Source organism: Amia ocellicauda, chromosome 5 (assembly GCF_036373705.1).
Source record: "Amia ocellicauda isolate fAmiCal2 chromosome 5, fAmiCal2.hap1, whole genome shotgun sequence".
Taxonomy (NCBI): Eukaryota; Metazoa; Chordata; class Actinopteri; order Amiiformes; family Amiidae; genus Amia; species Amia ocellicauda.
Genome location: NC_089854.1, coordinates 16573254 through 16586895, shown reverse-complemented (window position 1 = coordinate 16586895; position 13642 = coordinate 16573254). Strand labels below are relative to the sequence as shown.

General features: G+C 50.5%; 2 protein-coding genes across 3 annotated transcripts in view; one reads left to right on the top strand and one right to left on the bottom strand.

Annotated features, from left to right (window-relative positions):
* Positions 1–9869, top strand: part of wdr62 (WD repeat domain 62) — a 24933-nt gene extending 15064 nt beyond the window's left edge. Inside the window, exons 20-32 of one of the 2 annotated variants that reach the window (XM_066703990.1) lie at positions 17–162; positions 412–473; positions 2093–2377; positions 3223–3380; positions 3710–3852; positions 3997–4149; positions 4396–4507; positions 4607–4709; positions 5054–5111; positions 5258–5329; positions 5796–6644; positions 7064–7158; positions 7371–9869. In XM_066703990.1, coding sequence (XP_066560087.1) covers positions 17–162; positions 412–473; positions 2093–2377; positions 3223–3380; positions 3710–3852; positions 3997–4149; positions 4396–4507; positions 4607–4709; positions 5054–5111; positions 5258–5329; positions 5796–6644; positions 7064–7158; positions 7371–7625 — 2491 coding nt within the window. In that variant the 3' untranslated portion in view covers positions 7626–9869. The remainder of the gene's footprint in view (positions 1–16; positions 163–411; positions 474–2092; positions 2378–3222; positions 3381–3709; positions 3853–3996; positions 4150–4395; positions 4508–4606; positions 4710–5053; positions 5112–5257; positions 5330–5795; positions 6645–7063; positions 7159–7370) is intronic. The other variant, XM_066703991.1, reaches the window with a different exon arrangement.
* On the bottom strand, positions 9718–13642 carry LOC136749573 (uncharacterized). Its single transcript, XM_066703993.1, has 4 exons — positions 13471–13642; positions 11858–11943; positions 10940–11122; positions 9718–9875 (listed from the first exon to the last, which is right to left on the bottom strand). Exons 1-4 carry the CDS (start codon positions 13490–13492, stop codon positions 9837–9839), a joined length of 330 nt encoding a protein of 109 aa, XP_066560090.1. The 5' UTR covers positions 13493–13642; the 3' UTR covers positions 9718–9836.

Below are 13642 nucleotides of genomic sequence, written 5' to 3'. Positions count from 1 at the left end.
TGTGTCTCCACCCCAGGAGACAGACCTACATTGCCGTGCCCCGCAGCACCCTGGCACAGACGGGCGAGGAGCAAGAGGCGATGGAGGAGGAAGGGGGCATCAGTGAGGATGAGCAGGAGGAAGAGTCCCTGCAGACCCCTGCCAGGGACACCTCCCAACCTGGTGAGGGAGCAAAAGATACAGGGAGGATAAACGGGCAGGGGTTTGATTATCCGTTGGGTGATATGATGTTTAAATGAGGCAGTTCGTATTGGAATGAACCTTATTTATTTAGGCTGCTGTATTACAGGTACAGTCAATTAAAGTTTATTTTGAAAAGAGTACTCTTAACCCCACAGCTTTTTGATTTGGTCTGTAAATATAGTTCGGTCTATAGTCCCCATCACAGGTTCTCTTCCGTTTGTCCTTCAGATTTCTTGGACCCTATGTTCCTGCAGACCAATGGGAGATTGCCGATGTGGGCTAAAAGACTGGTAAGTCTGACTTGGAAAGAGTCTCATTCATATTTATCAGCCTAGCTGAGGTCTAAAAATCCTTTCACAGTGCTGTCAGTTTTATCAGTCCTGTGAAATATCTAGTTTGAAGAGCACTGTACTGCGCTGTATTTTTCTTGTTCTTGTTTAGTTTAATGATGTATTCAAAAAGGAAAAAGGAATTGTGTGGGTATTTTGCTTTGTGTATGCTTTGACAACTGTAAGAAAGGAACCTCCTATAAAAGTGACTTGATACAAGACCATTCAGATTAACTGCGATTTAAGTCAAGAATATAAAGCACTGTATACAGCTAGGCAAAACTGCTACAAAGACTTGGTGTACAAGTCAGCTTTTGAGTTGAACCCCTGTCCAACCAAAGTACCCCACCTACAAGAGCAGTCAATGGCAGCTGCCTATTAGCATAGAAGGTGACCAAGGTTTTTTCCCTCGTGTTGTTCAAGGGGGGCGGCTCATGAGTATAATGGTAGTGAAAACACTGCAATACCCAAGAACATTTGGGCAGACTAGACATTAAACAGTGGAATTTTACTAGGGTGGAATTTCCCCAGCTTCAGAGTTACACAACACATGGGACAGGGTTATAGTGGGGGTGCATTATTGCCCAAGAGTGCTGGGAAATATCTCCCTCTTGTAACCTTGGGCAAAGTGAGACCAGTTCACTGAGGTCATTCATTGGGTTAAGGCAGCACACCAATTTGCAGTTAGGGCAAGTGCTTTGTCTATAAATAGTGTGTGAAACTGTTCTTTGGAAGGCTAGGTCTGTGTGAGACGAGACCTATTTTTTGTCAAATGGTGGAAGTGTGTTCCTGTAGGTTTACAGCCTAGATGTTTGTGAATTTTTTTAATATCCCAGCACGCAGAAATGTCACAGCCACCTGTATCTTGAAAGCCCCAGCAGCAATCTCTGGATTACAGGGCCCAGTTTGTGCCCTTATACTCCTTTTCCAGTGGCATCTGACCCGACCCTGGAACCAGGCTGGCGTGATGCGGCACTTGACCCACTGGCAATTTTGTTGGGCCCACCCTGAACCAGGAAGAATTTTTGTCCCCGTTCCTTACCTGGTACTGGGTCGGAGCTGAGAAGCCAGGGTCAGGGGGAGGAGTTAACTGAACTCTTCATCACATAGCAATGAGAAGGCAATGGTGTCTGTCTGAGTTGTGAAGCTTATCTCTTATCTCTTATCTTGGTTCTCAATTCCATTTTGCAAAAAATAAAATATAAAAATGTAATGTAAAAACAACCACACTCCCAAGATTCTGCATTGCTGTCATTTGAAAAGCCTGCCTATCTTTTAGCATCATGCATACGACTCTCAATGTCTACAGTGTGTGACGTCATTTACCTGAGCTCAGGTACTGCAGAGGAAAACCATCCAGCCCGTACCCGACCAGCTTGGCTAGGTTCTGGCTTGGTTCAGGCTCGGTTTGGATATGCCATTGGAAAAGGGGCAGTGGAGAAGGCCTTTTCTAATAGATATTCAGAAGACCCCTCTGCATGCATACCTGTATAGTGGCAAACAACTGTGATCTGCTTCACTACACATGCCAACAGCACCACGTGCGTCTGACTGAGCGTGTCTGTCCGTGCGTGCAACAGGGTGCCGCCGAGAGTTCAGCGGACGAGACGGTGGAGCAGCCTGCCGCCGAGCAGAACCCCTACCGTCCACGGGGCCGCTGGGCCGAGCAGTCAGATCCCCAGGCCATCCGCACCGTGCTGGCCACCCACAGCCTGCAGCTGCCCATGTCCCCCAGCCCCCAGAGAGAGGAAGGCCCCTCCCAGGACAGTCCGGCCCCCGATGACTCCAACTTCCACCCCCAGAGCCTGGACAGTCTGCTGGGAATGGAGGAGGAGGAAGAGGAGGAGAAGGAGGGAGAGGGAGAGGTCAGTCCTGACTGTTTGTGTCTGACTATGTAGTGTCCTATTTTTCTTTCTCTTTTATTCCCCTTCTTTTACTAGATCCTATTTGACAGAAGGGAGTGGGGAGCGAGACAGTCTCTCAATTGATCTTTTTCACTTTTGCTTTGGCATTGGATCAGACATTTTTATGACAGTCGCTGCCAGGGTCTGTAGAAAAGTTGCACGTCCGTTCCTTTCCTTTTCGCTTTCATTTTAAGCCATTGTTTTTTAAAGTGTTTTTCTATGGAGTTTGTCTGTGCTTAGTATCCCTCTCTCTGGAATGCTCCATTACGTCACCCCCCCCCATCCCCCCTTCCCCTTTAGTGTGTGAGCAGTGGTGTCAGAGTCTGGTAGTGAAGGATGATGTCAGACATGGAGAGGGGGGGGACAGTGAAAGGGGATTTCCTAGCCTCAGCACTGCACTCTAAAAGACAGCTGCAGTCCAGTGCTCCCTATAATAGAGAGCACCAGCCGTCCACCGACCAGTTGAGCAGACTGAGATGGACTGAGGAAAATTCAGACACAGTAGCAATAGAGAAGAGCGTGAGAGAGAGGAGAGATTGAAAGAGGGAGAGAGTGGGGGTGGGGAAGAGACACCGAGGGACGTGGGCAGAAGCCAAGAGACACTGATGCCCACTGGAAGACAGGCGAGTACCGTAGAGCAGCAACGCGTCTCAGTTTGGTACTTGTGCCCAGTTTGACCATACTGTGCCTGACAGGCGGAGGGTGAGCGGGGCGGTGGGGGAGCAGTCTATCCTTCAGCCTGTCTCCCTTTCTCATTAGTTTACTGTACATAACTCCCTCCCTGCATTTTCGGTGTGTGGCTGCAGGTGGCAGAGGGCCAGTTCGTGGGCAGTTTCCAGCGGCCGGGGTTCCTGCAGCTGACGGACTGTGAGGATCTCTTCCCCCAGGATCTGGACTCCCCAGAAACCAGCGACGACGTGCTGTACCCGGCCAACAGCACCGCCCTGTCCACTGCCACTGACAGGTATGGCACCACACACACACAAAAACACACATGCCTCGATCGCTCTATAAACATGTGGCTTTGAAGTGGCTCAGCTGGGAAAGTCCCCAAGGACATGTTGGGCCCGACAGTAGAAGCTGTGATGAGATTACAAACATGAAGAGTGAAGTAGTATAGCTAAGTATAGTGTTGATGTCATTACTAGTAACCGATTCTAGTAACTAGTAACCGATATTGTATGTCTTTTGAATTACTGATCTCTTTAAGGATTCTCTGAACTATAACAATATAGGCATTGTGCTGTGCTGTAATGTATGTGTGTGTGTGTGTGTGTGTGTGTGTCACCACAGTGACTTTGATGTGAAGGAGCTGTGTAAGGAGGGCACGGTGCGGAGGCGGGGCGCCTGGGGAGTGGAGGGGCTCAGCCCGGACAGCGCCTGCTGCGTGGGCTCGGCTGGCAGCCAGGCCTTCAGCCAGGATCAGCACCAAGACGGTGAGCCATAGTGCCACCTCTCTCTGGGGAACGCAGACACATGCACGGACCGAATCCCGGAATGTGGCACACACAGATCACAAACGCATAGGCATATTTCTCTAGGTTTCATATTTCATCGTTCTCTCGCTCTTGCGTTCTCAGATGTGGATTCCCTGAGTCAGGTGAGCTCAGCGGGCAGCTCTGGAGTTGACGAGGAAGAGGAGGAGGAGGCAGGACCTCGCCCCGGCATGACCCCAGAACAGGAGACTTCTCTGCTGCACCACTTTGGCATGCTGGGGGACGACCTCTCCAATGGTACGTCTGGCCCACAGCTTGCGGCCCACTGCAGCCCTGTCTGCTGCAACTAGAGAGCAGCAGGGAGTTCTGGGTTGCATCACAACCCAGTGGGCTTCTCACTAGAGCCCTGTTGCTTTATACGACAAGGGCAAGGGACTTGTGGTTTCAGTTTGAAAGTTGTGCAGGGAGAGTCCATCAAACAAGATAGTTGCAGGATTAATAAATGCATACCTCCCACCCTTCTCCCCCCATTCCTCCCTCCAGAGAAGTTTGACACAGACCTGCGGGACCTGAAGCCGTCCACAGAGAACATCTTCCTGAACCCTCGCCTCAGCATCTCCACCCGCTTCCTGTCACGCTGCCTGGGCCGCACCAGGTGAGCGACGGTGTCCGAAGGTGGTGGTTAGCGTTTTATTTTTTCTGTGCAGAGTTGTGCATTAGTAACGCTGTGATTTTGCATGTGCTGTGTTGTCAGACTGGGTGCTGCCTTTGTGCCCCGGCTGGGAGCGTCCCACTCCAGGATCTCGGAGGAGGATGCGAGCAGCAGGCCCCCCAGCCAGGCCAAGAGCACTGCTGAGGTACAGTCCACTTGCCTTGAGATACACCCACACGCATACCCAGCGGTTCCACTGGGGAGAGGGATGCTGCTATTAAAGCATTTGTGAATTTTCCCCTTTAAAGGTCATTTGAAACCCTGAGATTGAAACTGTGAGGAAGCTGTAATGGGGGAAAAACAGTTCCTCTCATTTCCTTCATATTCAGGGTTTGTTTGGTCACGGATGGACATTTAAAATAAGTCTGAAATGTGTTCTTACAGTTACGTCCGGGGGTTATGTGAATTATTAAGGCGGATTATTGGAATCGTACAGCGGGGAGAGGTGTGGTGCGTTTTGTTACGCTGATGAGTTTGTTTTCCTTTCAGGTCGCTTACAAGCCCGTTTCGGAAGAGTCCTGCTCAGAGAAAGAACTGAAGCCCAGAGGTGAGTGTCCGGGTCAGGCATGTGTATTTTGAGGGGAAGGCTCCATTATTGCGGGCGGTGCTCTATGGACGCTCTCCATTGGCAGTTACGTTCTATCGGGCAACGTGGAGAGGTTTTTGTGCGTCTGACACCTCCCTTCTCCGCAGCACGGAAGAGAAGCTCCTCGTTAACGAACTGTAGACGGCCACGGAGCTCGTTGGGCAACCTGGGAAGAGGCGGTATGGGAGTAGATATAGAGAGTTTGTGTTGCGCCAGTCTCTCTGAAATGGCAAATGATGTTCTGACTTGCGGCTCACCTGTCACGTGTCGGTGCCGGGTTGGGACTCTAGCGCTCTCCATTTCAAAATACTTTTACACTCTTGGGGGGGTGTGAAAGCCTGAAATGTGTGATTTGCACTGTATTGGGTTTTCTGGTGTCTCAAGTTATTAGTCTGAAGGAAGACAAAATCAATGTAAGGGAGAAAAATTATCAAAATGTGGGTAATTGTGTAATTTAAGTTGGCGATTTCATTTGGAACATGAATGCATACTTCCGAGTCCTCTCTTCCTTTGATTTGCACTCAACCAGTGTGTCTCAGATTTTCCTTTCATATTTGTTGACGTTTACACCTGTGAAAGGATATTAACTATAATTGTATATATTTTTTTATTTTGCTTTGACATCGTCTCCTGATCGTTTCAAAGAAAACCCGCTGACGGTGGTCTCATGCGACTCCCAGACTGCCACCCTGCAGCCGTCCCAGGACAAAGCTCACCCCGCGGCTCGCAGACAGTCTCTGCCCGGGCAGAGTAAGGAGCCCCCGGCGCTCCCCGCCCGGCCAACCCGGCAGAGCTACATGTGCCCTACGGCCAGTTCCCGCGCCAAGATGTCCCGCTGCAGCTCCATGGGTGAGAACCTCAACAAGACCACGGAGGAGCCGCCCAAGGCCAACAACCCAGGATCGTCCTCCATGGCGGACCTGGGCCGAGACCAGGAACACAAAGAGAACCTGCCCCCGGCCGGTAACCACGCCGCTCCTGTGAACATTCAGCCCCCTCCCCTCCCAGGCAACCACCTCGCCAGGGCAGGCCTCCACCTCGACCTGCCCCTCCCACCTGCTCCCGTCCCCGAATGCCCCCTCGCCGCCTCCCAGCCGCCCCCTGTGGCCCCCAAACCCCGGCGCCGCTCGATCGATGCAGTCCGCCCCCCCGCACTGGTCACCCCCACTGAGATGAGGTCGCTGGGCAAGGAAGGGAAGAGTTACATCAGCAGCATCGAGGAGATCCTGAGCCCCATGCCCCGCAGCCCGGCCCGACTCCGACGCAGCATGGCCGGCAGCAGCCCTGCCAGCCCCCAGACCCCTGCCAGACTGCAGAACCATATGCTGCCCCAGGCCAGAGCGGCCCCCAGGGAGACTGTCACGCCTGCCCCCGTCGGGAAGGAGTCGGAAAACTCCAGAGAGCAGCCACGGCCCTCCTACCCCTCCCAACCCCCCGGGGGCTCCACGCAGACCGGGCCCCCGCCTGCTGAACACGCAGCTCCCAAGGACACAGGTAGCCACCCCTTTGACTCTGTTCTGATGCCGGACACGCCAAGTCTTGGCCCCTTTTGAGTTGTAGTTGAGAGCATTTCAGCTTTTCCTTGTAGTCGAGCACAGAGGAAGCCATTCAGAGTGTCCTTACTACACCGCATATCAGGGCACCAGGCCAGGAGAGCCCCTGTACTGCAAGCTTGATCATTAGAGCTAAAGACCAATGTGGATTGTGACGTGCAGATTGGGCATAGTCGGGCCTACATACAACTGGCCTTTCATTTTCCTTCTCCTCTCCCCTGCAGTGGTTTGCTTAGATTTGTTTTGAAACGCACAAGTCCCCTGCCCCGTTTTAGGTTTCAACTTTCAACCGCCATTTGTCCACAGCAATGCCAGTAATAGTATAACGACTCTCCTCTCTCTGCCTCCGTGTGTGTCCAGGAGTCGCGAGCGAGGCGGCCAACCTGCAGACCTGCAAGCAGATCGTGAACGAGCTGCAGCAGTGCATGAAGAAAGCGGTGTGCCTGTATGGCAAGGTGAGTCCACAGATCGACCCCTCCAGCTCGCGGAGACCTCTCGTCAATCCCCCCCTTTCACCCTCTGCCCCCTGCTCTAACCTCTGACAGAACCCCAGTCCATCTGCTATGTCTATTGATGTCTCTGCTTATTCCAGTCTCTCCTCTCACGTCTTCCCCACCCCACCCTTTCTTTCTGGCGCTATTCAATCCATCTCTCCTCCCCTCTCCAGCTGCGCTCGGCGTCAGACAGCCCGGAGCAGCAGCTGCAGATGAGGACGATCCTCTCGCAGGCCTTCTCCGCGGTCCAGGTGGAGTTGGACGGCGTGTGCAGCCCGAACAAGAGCTGCCACCCTGGGCCCAGGCCGGAAACCTCACCCACGCCCTCGCCCTCCCGCCAGCTAAAGGACGAGCGCACCGTGGCCCTGCTGGAGAGGTACTCCGAGATGCTGCTGAGGATCACGGAGAGGAAACTGGACTGTAACTGAGGGGTCCGCTCACCCCTCGCCCCTCTGATTTGCCTTTTGCCCAGACCAAACCCCCCAGAGACCATGGATCCCGGTCCCGGATATCCATCGGTGCCTCATCTTACTTTAGTTTCCCCATCGTGTGTTTAAAAGAAGCCATAGTCAGACCTGTATTGTAACTGTCTGTGAGATTCCTTGTATGTGTTGTAGATAACATGAACTCCTGAGCTGTGTAAGGAATAAATGTCCAAACCCCTCCCAAAGAAAAGCACATGCAGGAAAAAAGTAGTCATTATGAGTCCAGGGCAAAATTCAGAAACTGAGAGCTGTGCGGGAACAAAACCAAGACGCCACACCCAAGGTGGACTTTGGGACCACCGTCCACGAGCACATCGGCCTACTGTGGTGCCCACCCACCCACCCCGCTGCCGCTCAGACTTGAGATAAGGCGAGCCGTAACGGGTGCAGCACGTACTGCATCTCGGTTCACTTCCTCACTCTGCCAATCATGTTTTAGATTAATTATGATTCTTGCGTATTTATTTAGGGTATTTATTGTTATTTTTCCCTCCATTTTAGCTACATTGTGGTTCTGAAACCTGTAAAGTCCCTTGCGGTTAAGCCCATGTTTATAATTTTAAAGCGTCTTTTTAACGTTTATTATGTTTTTGTTTTTCCCCGGATACGTTTAAAAATAAATAAGTTACGCAGCGTTGAGTCAAGGTTGTGCCACTCTGCTTCGGTGCTTGCCTCGCATGCCCCTCCAAGTCCCGCCCTTTTCTCTTCCCCCTCGACCGTACCCGAGAAGTGGAGGTTCTAGAAACGGAAATGTCACGAATCGACGTCTACCTTCCACTGAACTCCGTTAGCCCAGCACCGATTTCCTGTCGTCCGAACACAGATGAGTCTAAATCAGTTGTAGGATGGCTTTTCTTTTCTTTAAAAACCCAGTTGGGGGAACAATAACTGTAACGGTTGCAGTGATATCCCAATCATATGTAGTGTTTGTGTTGTATGCATTCTGTGAGGTTACTGCTTGGAAATGGCATTACAAGCAAGTGGAAAACAGACGATCGTAATGCTGCTGGGTCCTTAAATAGTAGTACTACTGGTGGATCAGCAGTGGACCAGATCCGTTTCGAATCTCCTCCTCAAAGACTAGTGACAGTGGGGAATCCAATATATGCACACTAGTTCAGCTGGTTAATTTTGGTTTTACAAATGCTCTACTTTTCATGCCGTGCTGCTTTCAACGCGAGATGTAGAAGGAGCGGAACACCAAGGCGAGCCTTCGTTTTATATCGCCATGTTAGTCGCCATTTCACCAAGCGCCATTGCACTTCAGAAACTGCAGGTTGTTTTGTTTGTTGTAAGTATGGCCTGCTTAAAGGTCCCTCATCAGTTGGGAATTATCAGTTTTGTTGTCACCAGACTATTCTGCCACACACAGACAGGTTCTTATCTTAGATAGATCTTGGGCACTAGGATGTTTGTCAAGTTTTGTTCTAATGTGCAATGCGTTTGTCTTTTTTTTTTTTTTTCATTTCAGGGTTTGTATGGGGGGAGGGAGGGCTATATTTATTTTTAAACCAATAGTTTTAAAAACTACCAGCCGCTGAGCATTTCCTGATCAGAGTGCTGACACGAGTTGACGTTGACTTGTAAATAGTTTTTGTGTTGTTTTGTTCGTCTTGTATGTCTTTGCCTGTCTTTTTTATATCAGTGTACACACCAGCCACGCCTCGCATTTAACACGGAGCCCGAGGCCATCTATGTCCGTGTTGCTGCGTTTTATCCTTGTTTTGTTTCAGAAAAAGAATAAATTTATCCTCTTTTATATATAATGATGGCTTCCTTTTCTTTATTGCGCCAAGATAGAGTGGGGAATTGTGCTGGAATGGAGGAGGTACAATGAGGTGAGTTTGAGGCTGGGGTGACGAGTGGAGTAACTTGTGATTTCATTTAAGAAATGACATTTTAATAGGTAGGTAATAGGGAATTAATAGGTATTTGCGCAGACTGTGGGTGCTTTGCTGGAGTTGATAGAAGCAGCACTGAAGGGGTCCTGTGAATCTGCAGAGTAGGCAACGGCAGAAAGAACGACAGAAGCAGGTTAGGTAAGAGCCACAGTTTATTAGTTTTAATTGTCATTAAAAGAACCAAATGGCAGAGACGGTTACGTTTCACACTGGAGAAAAAGCCGTACTGGAGGGGGTGGGTGGTTTTGAGTCATCAGTGTTTCTTGGTCTTGTTTTTCTTGTCCTTCTTTTGCTGGAAAGAAAGCGAGACAGAGCTGAAGCATCTGACACCATGCAGCAGCGTGGTGGTAAGCAGTAGTCGATATTCTGAAGGGGTCTGTATTGCAGTGAACCACAAGGCCACAGTGTATTTGAAAGATGATGCGTGTGTTTTGGTAGCAGGTGATGTCAAAATGGCAGTGACTGTTTTGCTCCAGGGCCCTGCGGAAGAGCTGGGAATACAGGGTGGGTTTGTTCGCTGTGCATTCCATTCCGCTCCCTCAGTCGACCTTTACAAACGCACGGCAGTGTCAAACGGAAAAGGCCCTGGAGCAGAATAGCAGTCATGTGGTGGCACTCTTTTAATCACAAGATTACAAAAATAAAATGACTTTTGTGAATGCTGCCCTTTGCTAGAGTAATTTTTAAAATATTTTCTTTTCACAGGAGCAATCTCTGTGTCCACCCGGTCTGTGGAGATGCGTGTGATTTTTTTTTTTTACTGCCATCGTTTAGGAGGAGAGTGTGCGATGAAGCTGGTCGGAACCTGTTCAACCGTCACATTGTTTTTGTATTTCTGCTTTGATGTCCGCAACTGTGGAGTCGCTGAGTGAAAGGGTGTGATGGCAGTGTAAAGGCAAATAACAGCCTCTAACTAAACAGTGGCCTTGTTGAGGGACAAGGGGCTGGTGGCTGCCCATGCAGGGAGATGGTTATTAACCTGTCATACTGTCGATTTTACGTCTCCTGCATTTGAAGAAGTAGTCTCGTTAGAGATTAGTCTCATTACCACCCTGGGAATCCTAGATGTATTTATAGCTGTAAAGGGGATCTGTTTGTTTATATATTTTCATGGTAAGTTGAAGCTTGCATTTGTGTAGTACCCTGCTCACTTGTGTTGAGGCGTTACTGACATCCTAACTGGCTCACTCCAGGCAGGTCTGAAGGGGCTGGTATGGTATTTTTGGAGCCTATTTAAAAATGGATCCCCAAAGAATGTATTGTATACTGACCAGTGAGACGTAGGTAAGTTATGTTTTCACTCTTATTAATGGGCTGTGGGTGTAGGTGTGTGCTGTAGCACGTGGGGAGCGTTACCTTTCCTTCGCCCTCACTGTCGGAGGAAGAAGAGGAGCCCCCATGGCCCTTGTGCTCCTTGCCGTGGCCCTTGTGCTCCTTGCAGTGATCCTTGTGGTCTTTGCCATGGCCCTTGTGGTCTTTGCAGTGATCCTTATGCTCTTTGCCGTGCTCCTTGTGATCTTTGCAGTGATCCTTGCAGTCCTGCAAGAGAAGCTGGTCAGTCTTTTCCCCCAAATGTAACCCACTTTACCCACCTCTTGTCAATCCTCTCTCCCCTCCTTCCACCACCTCCCCCCTGCCTCTGTGTCTTGTTTTGTTTCTCTGTGATAGTGGGGACTTTGCATGAGAGGGTGTGGCCCTACGCTATCGGATGACCTGTGAAACCGACTGTCGTCAATTGCACGCTTTATGAAGTGTAAAGCGTTTGTACTGTTATCGTGTACTTTATGTAGTAAATGAGCCTGTATGAACAAGGGAATAGTTAGTCTGACTACATGAGTCATAAACAATAAAATGTGTAGCTATGCTTTCGAATGTAGCGGATTAAAAGTATACCATGCGTATTGTTTCAATAAAGACCAATTTAAGGTATCTGTTGCTGTTTCTTTGCCCTTTTAAATGTGTTGAGTATACAAACTCGAGTATGCTTTTGACGTTCCAGATGATGTGTGTGTCCTGGGAGTGGAAGAGACGCACACTATCTCATGCTGTAAAGGATATCTTTGTTGCATTCAAAAATAAAAGCCTAAAGCAGCAGCAAACCGGAGGGTCATGGCAGTTTCTGGGTGGCACAATTATGTTGTATGCACTGGCATCCGGGGTGCTGTAGTGGGCACAGTACCATGGGAGCAGGAGCAGCTTTTAATTGGTTTTACGTTGTGGAAAAATAGTAGCAGAAGCAGCAAATATGCCACCGAGCTGGGCTCTCACACTCACCTTTCCCTTCCCCTCCTTTTTCTTGTGCCCGGCTTCATCCTTGCTGGCGCATTTTTTGTCGATTTTGTCCTTGTCGCATCCTGCCGCTGGAGAAAGAACGGCGGGGTTAGAGATGACTTCAGAAGGGGCAGGCTAACCTTATGACCAGGTGTTGTTCACGCACTACGAGATGCTGTGGTGACGGTGGTAATGTCGGATGATGGTGTTGGCTTTGTGTAGTGTGTACGTATGTGTGGTGTGCCTATTGTTTTCTGTCTTCACTTATCTGACTCCGGCTAACAAACTAACAAAACTGTCCTAAAGCACAAACATCCATCCCTATAAAGACTACAGTAATGCATTATGGTTATTAATACTACCATTATCCTGTGACTACTGTTAATATGCATTTTTAATTTGAAATATTATGCACATTGCTGTTGTCAGGAAGGAATATTGCTGTAAGCGGTTCTTCATCTCTCTGAATAATGTTCTGTACAGCACACTGATGCATACAGCGATATTTCATGATTGAAATAGGTGTCGAACACGGTTGCAAGGTAGTTTTGCTTATGCTGCGACTATGCACACCCATCCACCCGCATGTATGTACATAAAGTCATATCGTGAAGCATGTTTTCTCTGGCTGGCTGGCGGGTGTGTTGCTGGGAGCATGTGATATGATAGTGATAGCGAGTGACAAAGGTACACGCACACGCACACGCACACGCAGGCGATGCCTTCCGCTCCCTGGTGGCAAGGGCTCGAGTGGCGTCGCCTCGGCTACGGAAGCCTGCAGGGACCAGACGGGTCTGCGCGTCGGCGCGGTGCGAAAAGCGAGGCTTCCGTGTCTGCTGCGACACAACCCGCGGAGCCGCACCGCCGTGGCGCAGGTGAACCGGGCGAGGGCAGGGCGCGGCGGGCCCAGCGCTCACCGCGTCCTGAAAGCGGCTTACAGTTACGAAACCACATCTGTGGAGAGCGAAATGCACACGTATCCGCAAGTACAAATCCCCAGCTTAAAGGACCGCAGAAAGTGTGCGCGGCAAGGGACACCTGTTGCGTGCGCAGCTGGGACGGCTGCCTCGACTACTGATTGTGCGTCATTCGCCGCATCGATGCTATTGATCCCGAGCCTCATCGCAGCTGTTTCCACGCGATTTACATTTACAACCCCCCCGCTCACTAAAGTGTTTAATTTCCCCTTTTTTCCCTCCTTGGAGAGGGACGTTATGTTGGATCTCGTGCCTATCGTGTGCCAATCAATCAATCCATCAATCAATCAATCAATCCATCAATCCATCAATCCATGAGCATGACGTGATGACGATGGTTGCTTTTCGTAATGCGACACAGCCCACCACCGTCGGGCCAGGCTCGCTACCGTCCCCACTGCCGGACAGGTCGGCGAGGATGAGGAACTGGACGGCCGGCTGATGGCGCTTGCGGTGAGGGCAGATGGAGAGCGGGATCCACGGCTCTACACTGAACGCAGGGCGGGTGTGGAGGAGCCGGAGTGCGGTCGCAGGCTACACGCAGTGCGTATGTGCAGACAGTGCGGGGCTGCCAAGTCTACAATCAACACACGCCCGTTAAAGCATCACACATGACCGGGAAAGGAGGAAAAGAGGTACCTGCGGATAGATCCAGATCCATGGCTGGCTGTGTGTGTTGCGGGAGAAGTCCGTGCGTCGAGGGTGCGGTGGCTGCGGCGGCGGCGGTGTCTCGCAGGGTGTGAGAGCTGCGGTGCGGGCGGGGATGTATTTAAGGTCGGGCGAGTGCGGGCAGGGGGGCCGGGGACGGCGG

Coding starts and splice junctions, on each gene's coding strand:
- LOC136749573 (XM_066703993.1), bottom strand. CDS start 13,492: ATGGATCTGGATCTATCCGCAG. Junction 11,123..11,857: donor AAAAGGAGGGGAAGGGAAAG/GTGAGTGTGAGA, acceptor CTTCTCTTGCAG/GACTGCAAGGATCACTGCAA. Junction 9,876..10,939: donor ACAGTGAGGGCGAAGGAAAG/GTAACGCTCCCC, acceptor CTTTCTTTCCAG/CAAAAGAAGGACAAGAAAAA.